We start from the raw sequence: 10000 nt of genomic DNA on the forward strand, positions 1-10000 counted from the left end.
AGCATTTCTCCACCAAGTAATACAGATAATTAGATCTTATTTATGCCCTTAAAGAGTCAAGCTTAAAAGACTATGAGTTTTCTTTCTTTTCCCTCTGTTTCTTATTTACCTTTTCATCTTTCTCTTGATATTTGTGGTTGAGTGTCAAACTTTCCATTTAGTCCCGGTCTCTTTTGTGCAAAAACTTGGAATTCTTCAATTTTGTTGAATGCCCATACTTTCCCCTGAAAGTATATGGTTAGTTTCTATGGGTAGTTGATTCGTGGCTGAAGGCCCAGCTCTCTTGCCTTTCTGAATATCGTGTTCCAAGCCTTGCGGTCTTTTAGCGTGGAGGCTGCCAGATCCTGTGTGATCCTGATTGGTGCTCCTTGATATTTGAATTGTCTCTTTCTGGCTTCTTGTAAGATTTTTTCTTTAACTTGAAAGCTCTTCAATTTCGCTATTATATTTCTAGGTGTTGGTCATTTTTGGTCTTCAGTTGTCTTGTCTCACTTTCCAATTGCGAAATTCTGCCTTTTAAACTGTTATTTTCTTGCCAGATTTCTTCCATCTTCCTCAGCATTTCATTTTTAAACTCTTCCATAGCTTGTGACCAGCTTTCATTTTTTGGGGAGGTTTGGATTTTTGTTTTCCTCCTCTGGTGTCTGGATTTTCTCTGTGTAGAAGTTGTCCAGTGTTCCAGAATTTCTCTTGATAGTCTTTTTCTTCTGGACTTCCTTATTGCTGGCCATTGTTAGCCCCGCCCCTTTTCAGCTTTGTCTTTGCACTCAGGGTCTGCCTGGGCCTTGCAAGCTCCGGGGGGCTCCGGTCTCCTTGTCCTCGGGGTCAGGCCTCCTGGTAGTTCCCGTCTGCCCCTCTGCTCGAGGTTCCTTCAGCAGTCTTTGGGGCTGCTTCAACTGCCCCGCTGGGTCTGCACGGGGTCCTCACTGGAGGTCCAGGCCTGGGCTGGAGATTGTTATTCAAGCCTAGGGCACTGCCTTTGCCTGCGCAGATGCTCTTAGGGCCCTGCCTTCACCCCTGCAGAAGGTAGTGAAAGTCCGTGGGCTGGAGATCTTTATTCACACCTGAGGCGATACCTTCAGCGCTTGGGAAAGGCCGTGTTTTAGGGGCCTTTGTCCAGGCCAGAGGCGGTGCCTTCACCGTGGAGGCTGGGGGAAAGTCCGTGAGTGCCTCCAGCACTTGGGGTCCCTCCTCTTGCTGCACACAGGTACAAGCTCCGGGGCTGCCAGGGATTATCTGGTTGCCCCTGTCCTGTTTTCCCACTTGTGCGTTGGTGTTGTGCGAGGTGTGTGCTGTGGGGGGGTGGGGGAGGGGCTTCTTCCTCTCGGGGTTTAGTGAGAGCTGTTTCACCCCTTTATAGCATGGAAATGCCCCGATTCTGCGTACCTTCAATGCTGCGCCCTGTTGTGGTGTTCCTTCGTTCCTCTGGACTCGTTTTTATTTCCCCTTGAGGGGTCCTGTATGCTTCGGTCAGGAGAGATCGAGCAGCTGCTCCTTACACTGCCGCCATCTTAACTGGAAGTCCTAGCATCCTGGTATCTGATTTTTGCCTGTTTTTGTCAAGTCTTTGCTTCCCTTAAACCATCTCAAATCAAATCAAGATCAAATGAGACAAAGTTTAAAAGAATGCATAGTATAATGCCTGACACATAGTAGGTGCTATAGGAATGCTTATTCCATTTCCTTCATCCCATCTCAATTTCTGTGCTCATATGAGAGGGAACGCAATGGAGAATAAAGGACATTGGCATCAAGAGTCTGAGGTTCTGAGTTCAAGTCCTGCCCTCATCCACAGTAGTACTTCTGGGCCTTTCAGTATCCTCATCTGTAAAACAAATCCCATAAAGTCACATAGAGGGTACTTAATAAAGGTTCAGCGTTTTGTAAAGGTGATCGTTGGACTGAATGAACAAAGGACTGGGGATGGAGAGCAAGAAAGGACCTGAAAGGCCAGTTCTGCTCTTTGAGGTTGCTGCCAGTTTGAGATCTAGACTTGTTTATCATCAGGAAAGCCCCTGCAAGAAGCTCCATGAGAGGAGACATTGTTTCCCGACGTTGTCTGTAGTTCTGGCATCTAGCATCGGGTCTGGCCCGCGGCAGGTTGGGAATAGAGACTAGACTTGTGACGGGGAATCCCTGGTGAGCAAACTCCCTCCACCAATGGAGATAAGCATCCTCTCTGCAATGCAGAGATCGAGTGACTTGTCCAAAGTCACAGAGACAATGAGAGAACTCAGACTCAAATCTTCTTGGATCCATGCCTGACTCTCTAGTTCTTCCATCCTGCTTTCTCTTAGCGTACGACAGGCACTTAAAAATAGTTGTTGATTGAAGCATCAATAAAGGAATCATTGACCAATACAGGTCAAGGGCTCCCGGATCATTTTGTCTGGATTTCTCCCTTCCCCCATCTCTGCTTCCTCATGTCCCTTGTGTCTGTGTACACTCTGTGTCTCTTGTTCCTCCCCTCCTGTTCCCCACAAAGCGTACATTCCCCAATAGGTGCTTCATATCTGTTCATTAGGTAGAAGCAGCAGCTTGGAACCAAACCCAAAACAAATAAGGGAGGCAAAGTCCCTTCGTAGCTCTCTTCCTCCTAATCTTTGCTGTCTTCTAAGACCCGACCACTTGCTGCCCTTCATGCCGATGCACAGCCTTCGTACCACCACCCGGATTGGTTTCCAGGGCATTCGGCTGCACACACATGTAGCAGCCAACAACTGCGAATAATGGGAGCGGACAGGCGGCTGCGGGCCGCAGGCATCTTTGCCTCCACTGGTTCGGCCAAAGAATTAAATCAGAAATGACAGGGCAAAGGGGAGGGCTTGGAAAGGGAGATTTCTAATGGGGAAAACCAGTGTGAGATAACATTGGAGGAGCCATCTCCTGGGACTCTCATTCTTGTCTGGGACGAAGTGTCAGGGATGGAGGAAGAAAGAGCAACCCGAAATTCTGTGGTGCTTCCCTGATTTGGAGTTGTTAAAAATGTTCTCCTTGTGCCTCCCTCGGAAACGGAGTGGTTTCACCATCATTTCTGTTGTCTCCATCCCTCAGACAAGTAGTCAGAACGCCGCGTTGGGCAACTTCACCATTTAGCCTTGGGATTCTTAGCTGAGCTCCTCGGACTTGTTGGGGGTCGAATTTTTTAACTATTGTGATAACTATATTTCATCGTCATTGTTTTCCTTTGCAATCCAATGTATTTTGTTTTTACACATTTAAAAACATGATTATTCTAAGAGAAGGGCCATAGGCCAGAGATCCATAGGTCTGGGATTGACTGCCAGAGTGGGCCAAAACATAAACAAGTTGAAGAACCCCTGGCTTAGCTCCTCATTTTTCAGAAGTACCAGATCATTATTTCTGTGTCCTTTCCCAAACCCTGGGAAGAGAACGAAGCAAAGGAGACAATATGGCAGGCAGGTAGAACAGGAAGCTGTCATCTGGATTCTGCAATGATTTTCTCCCTTCACTGGAACTGGTGAATAAGTGATTCTTTTTATGGACACATTTGGACCCATTCCATCAGAGAGGAAGGGACTCCTGTTGCTCATGTGGTAAAACAGATCAAAACATTATTGATTTACTGTTGAGGAAACTGAGGCCAAGAGAGGGAAAATTTCTTATCTAAGGATCATGGGTACTAAGCAGCAAAGCTTGGATCTGAACCCAGAAACTCCAGGAACTCCAAATTGGAGCTCTTTTCACTGGTCACAGTGTGTGATGTGGCCCCATCTTCTTGGCTTGTGGACTACTACTCACAATCTCTTCTTCCTCTTCCTCTGCTCCCAAGAGAAAAGGGATTGTTTGGACACATTTTTCATGATGGTCTTGCCAAGATAGTTTTTTTTTCCTTTTCAAAAGTGAATAATTCAATGTGTGGTATATGATGAGTAACAAAGAAACAATTTAAGAAAATAGGGTTTCTTTTGGCTCTACTCATTATAACAAAACCAAGAGAACCATCTAAGATAATGATATAAAAGACAACAACATCAGGAGGGAGCTCCACTTGAGTTAAATGCAATAAACTAACTCATGGAGAATAGAAAATGAAATTGTAGTGAGGTGGGGGCTATGGGTACAGAATGAGAGGCAGTCTGTAGTGTAGTGTAATGGGTAGAGCTCTTAGACCTCGGAAGACCTGGATTTGAGTGCCATCTTATAGACTAATAAATATTTTTGAATTTCCTGGTCTGTGAAATGAAGGGAGTGAACTCAATGACTTCTAAGATCCCTTCTAGCTCTGAATGTATTATCCTATGATCTGTGAGACTCAGACTTTGAAAAATTGACAAAAGTGACTCACTTTAGTGAGCAAATGCAAAAAATAAAAATAAATTATCTTGAATATTTTGCCTTTTCCTCCAGATTTTGAGAACTCTGAATCGAACCTATGTTAACATGAAACAGAAACCCGTTTGGAATGACTTAAATCCCAAAGCCGTGACAACAGATGAGCTCTTTGGCTTTATCCATCACGCTACTCGAGAATGGAAAGATGGCAAGTCTTGGGTCCTTCCTCATGTACCGGGCCATCCCCAATCCAGTCCATCCTTTACACCAGGGGCAGCACAATAATCTCCCTGGAGTATAAGTTTGACTGCCCCTGACCTGTTCAAGTAGCCTCAGCTCCTCCTCCCTTTTGCTTCCAGGATAAAATCCATACTCTTCACCTTGGCCTTTAAAGCTTAGACTAGTTTCTAGACTTATTTTACATCGTGCCCTTTATGAATGAACCAAGTCAAACACTCCATTTGCCACTTCAGTTTCCTTGAACACACTGTTCCCTGTGCCTACCTAGAATGGGCTCCCTCCTTATCTCTGTGATTGTTATTTGGTATCTTATTCCAAGGTTTAGCTAAGATGCCCACCCCTACCTATGGGAAGCCTTCCCTAATGCCGCCTCTCATCCCTCCCTCCACGATTGTCGGGACTTTCACCTCCCATCAAATTGTCATGTTTATGCTGGCTTATTTATATATTGTATCCCACTGGTACAATGTGAGTTTCTTAAAGACAAGGACAGTTTTTTTTCCTTTTTGACTTTAAATATCCCATGTCTGACATGCAGTAGGTACTTAATAGAGACTTGTTTTTGATTGAATTCAAGTGAGGGTAAGATAAATTTACTCTTTTCATTGATATCTGTGAGATTTTCCCCAACAGCAGTCATGGCCTGTCTCCCAGGAGACTCGAGACAGCCTACACTGAAATTCCTTCTTTGGTGGTCGCCATTTTCTCTCACTCCCTTCCCTTTCATTTATCATTGTCTCAGAACTTACTTTTTCTTGATCATGAGGTGTGACAAGGCAGATCCACAGAACCCCCAATAGACCCAAACTGTTCTCTCCAAAAATATGTTACATTTCATAGTAATCCCTTTGGGACCAACACTCTTATTCTAGCAATATTGTTCTGCTCACAACTTTTCTCTGAGAATTATATAGAGAGCCAGTTGAGAAGCCATGTCAGAAAGTCACAGGCTCCTGGGATTTTAGAATTTTATAAAAAGATGATTTGTTGGCCTAGAAAAATAAAGTGATTTGCTCCTGGTCACAAGAATTTCAGGGTGCAACTGATTCTCACAGGTACCAGCCAATCACTTTTAGGCAATAATCAAGCTACTTGTCTAGACCCAACTGAATGGTGATATAATTTTGAAAGACAGGAAGAGAGAAATTAAGATTGATTGAAGACTAGAAAACACTTCAACTTGCAGGAAAATTTCCAGATCGAGGAGATTGGAATAGATGAGGTCTCTGGTTCCCTCTAGCTCTAAATCTAATCCTATGGAATGAATGAATGAATAAAAATATTTACCAAGAATTTACTATGTGCCAAGAACATGAAGATTACAAATATCAGAGCAAAGATAAGCCTTTCCCTCAAGGAGTTTATATTTAAATAGAGTTTGATAATACACATAGAGGAATGATGGCCAGAAAAGTTTAGGAAACTGAGGCCACAAGGGAGTAGACTGACATATCCCATCTATTTCCTTCAACTCCATTTGAACCAATTCCTTTATTTATCTCTACAAGGGGAACCTGTGAGCTGTCCCTCCATTGAGCTGTGACTTCCTTCCACCTTCTGGTTTTGTGAAAATGGCAAGACTGATACACTTTAGTCCCTCCAGTAGTAGGTCTACTTATTCGTCATTGGACAAGGCTCTCACTGTAGAGTATCAGCAACCCAGTTCAGTTTTATAGATGGTCTAAAAACTTTATGATTCTCACCTACTCTCTTTTCCACCGAGAGGCAAAAGAAGATTTAGCCAGGACTGAAGGCTATTTTGTATTTTTCTCTGTTTCATGGCTTGTTTGAAAAAATATATTCTTCTTTTATTATCAATATATTTACCTCATATAGTATGTATGTACACAAATATAAATATATAGAAGCACTTCAAAACTTTACAATGCCCCTGACACCAAACTTACCTGAACAAAACTTTGTTGCTGAATTATTTTCCCTTGATAAGAATATAAAAGAAATCATCTAGATACACATAATTTACCAAAATCTTTTTTTACAAAATGCCATAGTTTAATTTTTTGACATAAATTTTTGATATCCCGTTTTCATAGCATCTACATTTCCTAATCTACTCCTTCCCCTAAATCTACCCCAAGAGTTAGCTCTTATTAAAAAGAATAAAAAAGGAGAAAAACAGAACAAATCAGAAAAGTCAAATTAATAAGCAAACATTATTAAGGGCCTACTGTGTGCCGGACACTGCTAAGATGAATAAAGGTAAAGGACATTCTCGGCACTCAAGGAGCTCAGGGTCTAATAGGGGACACAATATGTAAACAACTACGTCTAAACAAGACATAGGATAACTTGGAGGGAATCTTGGAGGGAAGATTCCAACATTAAAGAAGACCAAGAAAAGCTTCCTACAAAATATGAGATTTTAGCTGGCACTAGAAGGAAGCCAGAAAGGGGAAATGAGGAAGGAGAGTGTTTCAGGGATGGGAGAAAATCATTGAAGATGAAGGACTGGAGAGAAAAATAAGTGACATATAAACAGTGTCCTATATTGCTAGAACCCGACTTCTTTAACAAAGTAGGAGGAGGTACCTCTTCAGATCTGTTCTTTGGGACCAAACTTGGTCATTATTTTGTAGCATCTAGTTGCCACAGATGAATTTATAATTACCAAATACAAACAGCCCTACTAGCCATTAGAATTTCTAGCATTCTCTGTTGATAGGTCTCTTTTCATCACTCCTGAGAGAGCAAGCCAATCTGCTGCACAGTGGACCCAAATGGATCGTTCTAGATGGAGACATTGATCCAATGTGGATTGAGTCACTCAATACAGTTATGGATGACAACAAGGTGAGCAACTCCTTCTTGCATGATCTTTGCTTTTGCTTGATTCTTCACTGTAGAAAAGGAAAAAAAAAACACCTTTTCTTCACTAACCTCAGTTCTACATCCTTGTCTTTGACCTTGGGCTCTTGCTGGAATGTCATTCCGACTCAAGATACTTAATCGATATTTGTGCCTGATTTGGAAACATGTCTCTTCCTTTTAAAAAAATTTCATTGATGCCTTTTATTGCTTCACACCAGTGACACCCCAAAATAGCATCATTCCCCCCACATATATATCTCTCCCCCCTGCAACAAAGAAAATGGTCCTCTATCATCATCACTACTACCATCTTCATCATCATCATCCCTATGGAGGCTTCACATTGTCATGATCTTAGATCTTCCTCTCCCACATCTAATTCCCCACCAAGTCCGTTGGATTCTCTCTTCCTGCCAAGGGTCTCTTCCTCCCTTCCCCTTTTCACTTAGTTCCTCCTTAGTGATACTCTCACTGCCACTTGCCCGGTTGATTGTAACAGCCTCTCTGCTGGCCTTTGGGCCTCTAGTCTGTCCCTTCTCCATTCCATCCTCCCCTCAGCTGCCAAAGCCTTCCTTTGCATAGACCATTCTGATGACCTCAATCTCCCTTGCTCTACAATCTTCCTTGGCTTCCCATAGTTTGTCAAATTTGATTCCATCAGCCTGGTGCCCTCCAAAACAAATTTATTAACTCGTGTACATGACATCTTCCCCTAACAAAATGCAAGGTCCTTTGGAGGCAGAAACTCTGTACGTTTTGCCACTGTGTCCCTGGCACCAGGCCTGGCACAGCATAAACACTTTATAAATCAATTTAATTGAATCAAACTGAACATGACAGGCGAGCCAGGATGTGCCTGACATCTGAGGGCCAGTTCGACTATATTGGGGGACTGAGAGCTGTGGATATGGAGGAAGGGGGGCTGCTATCAGCCACCAGCCTCAGCAGCTCCTAAAGCACCCTTGGGAACCCACATTAAGGAGCATCCCTAACAAGGAAAATGGGTATCTTAGAAGTATTGACATAGGAGGGACAATTGAATAATTTCAGTTCCAAGAAACAGGCCTAAATGCAGGGTTCAGAATACATATTAGAGTCAGAAACAGACCAATCCCTGCCCTCAAGGCGCTTCCATTCTGCTGGGGTGGGAAGGATGCATATGCAGCTTAGGAAATGCAAAATAGGAAGTAAATGTCTGGAGATGCAGCCTAGAGGACTTAGAATCAGAGGTTCTGGGTTCTAATCCTGACTCTGATCCTTACTCCTGGAGTGACCCTGGGCAGCTTACTTACCTCCTGGGCCTCCATTTCTTCACCTGTAAAATGAAGGAGTTGGTCCAGGTAACCTCCTGGTGGAAGTAAAACATTAACAATTGGGGAAATGATTGATTTTCTGGATGACACTGAATAATGTGTTGGTAGAGAGGTAGCATAGCAAGGTGAGAAGAGCGCCTTGTGGCTGAGAAAAGCTGCTTCAAATCCTGCCATAACCCTACTGAATGTAAGACTTCAGGCACGGAGGGCCCCTTCTCCGGGCGGCAGACTCTCGATTGTTGGGGTGCCGAGGAGCTAATCTGTGTCAGTGAAATCTCCGGGGTTGATCGTCACAGTTCATTAGAGGCCAGCATTAATGCCAGCCGGGGTGGAGGCTCGGACGCCAGCCTGCTGGCCATTTCTTTGGCTTGCCCCCTCCCCGGGGCGGCTGCCTCCGTGCCTCGGTGCCTGTGGCTGCACGTTGTCCTGCTGTGTCTCAGGCATCTCGAGGCTGAAGGGCAGCCCGCTGACCCTGGCCCTTTCCCGTCCAGGTCCTGACCCTTGCCAGCAATGAGCGGGTCGCCCTCACCCCTCACATGAGGCTTCTCTTTGAGATCCACCACTTACGGACAGCGACGCCGGCCACCGTGTCCAGAGCTGGGATTCTGTATGTGAACCCACAAGACCTGGGCTGGAATCCGTGAGTATTCCTTCTTCGGGTGTCGGGGAAAGGCTTCACGGGCTGCGGGAAGAGTTGGAGCCTCCGGAGGCTTGGGCAGATAGCCTTCCTGCCCGGCGTCCGAGGGTCCGGCCTGGCCTCCGTGCCTGGGCACTGGCTGGTGCTGCTTTTGGTCCGTGCCTTACCTCCACCAGCTCATTCGCCATCTGGAGCACAGCTGAGGCTTCATGAACGTTATTTGCTGCCTGGTCTGAGGACCTCACGTGGCAGAGGAGGAAGTGGAGAACCCGGCAGGGAATACACAAGGGCTGCCCTTTGTCCGGAGACTCGAGCTCCTGGCCTGAGCTCAGAGCTAGTGAGGAGGGAGTGACCGCCTCATCTGTGAGCCTTCGTGGCGGGCCCGCTTGGTGCCCAGCACTTGGGGGACCAGCTGCCCCCGAGCCTCTCAGTTTCCCCATCTGTAAAATGAGGCGGTTGTACCCGGTTAACGCCACGGCTATACCCACCCTCGAATCTGTGCGCCTGGAATCCTTTAAGTGTTGGGGGAGGAGAAGGCAGACGGAGAAGGGGAAAGGCAAGAGACCAAGAAGACGGGCAAAGGGGAAGCGGCGGCCATGGGCAGCAGATGTTGGCAAAATGGTCATCGGCGTGGCACCGGGCGATGCCTGGGAGCAGCGAGGAGAGGGCCGGCCTCGGCACGTCC

General features: G+C 45.3%; 1 protein-coding gene across 1 annotated transcript in view; it reads left to right on the plus strand.

Annotated features, from left to right (window-relative positions):
• Positions 1-10000, plus strand: part of DNAH11 (dynein axonemal heavy chain 11) — a 306168-nt gene that overhangs the window by 144767 nt on the left and 151401 nt on the right. Inside the window, exons 34-36 of the mRNA XM_044678853.1 lie at positions 4372-4504; positions 7220-7347; positions 9170-9318. Coding sequence (XP_044534788.1) covers positions 4372-4504; positions 7220-7347; positions 9170-9318 — 410 coding nt within the window. The remainder of the gene's footprint in view (positions 1-4371; positions 4505-7219; positions 7348-9169; positions 9319-10000) is intronic.

The sequence above is a fragment of the Gracilinanus agilis genome, chromosome 5 (genome assembly GCF_016433145.1).
Source record: "Gracilinanus agilis isolate LMUSP501 chromosome 5, AgileGrace, whole genome shotgun sequence".
Taxonomy (NCBI): domain Eukaryota; kingdom Metazoa; phylum Chordata; class Mammalia; order Didelphimorphia; family Didelphidae; genus Gracilinanus; species Gracilinanus agilis.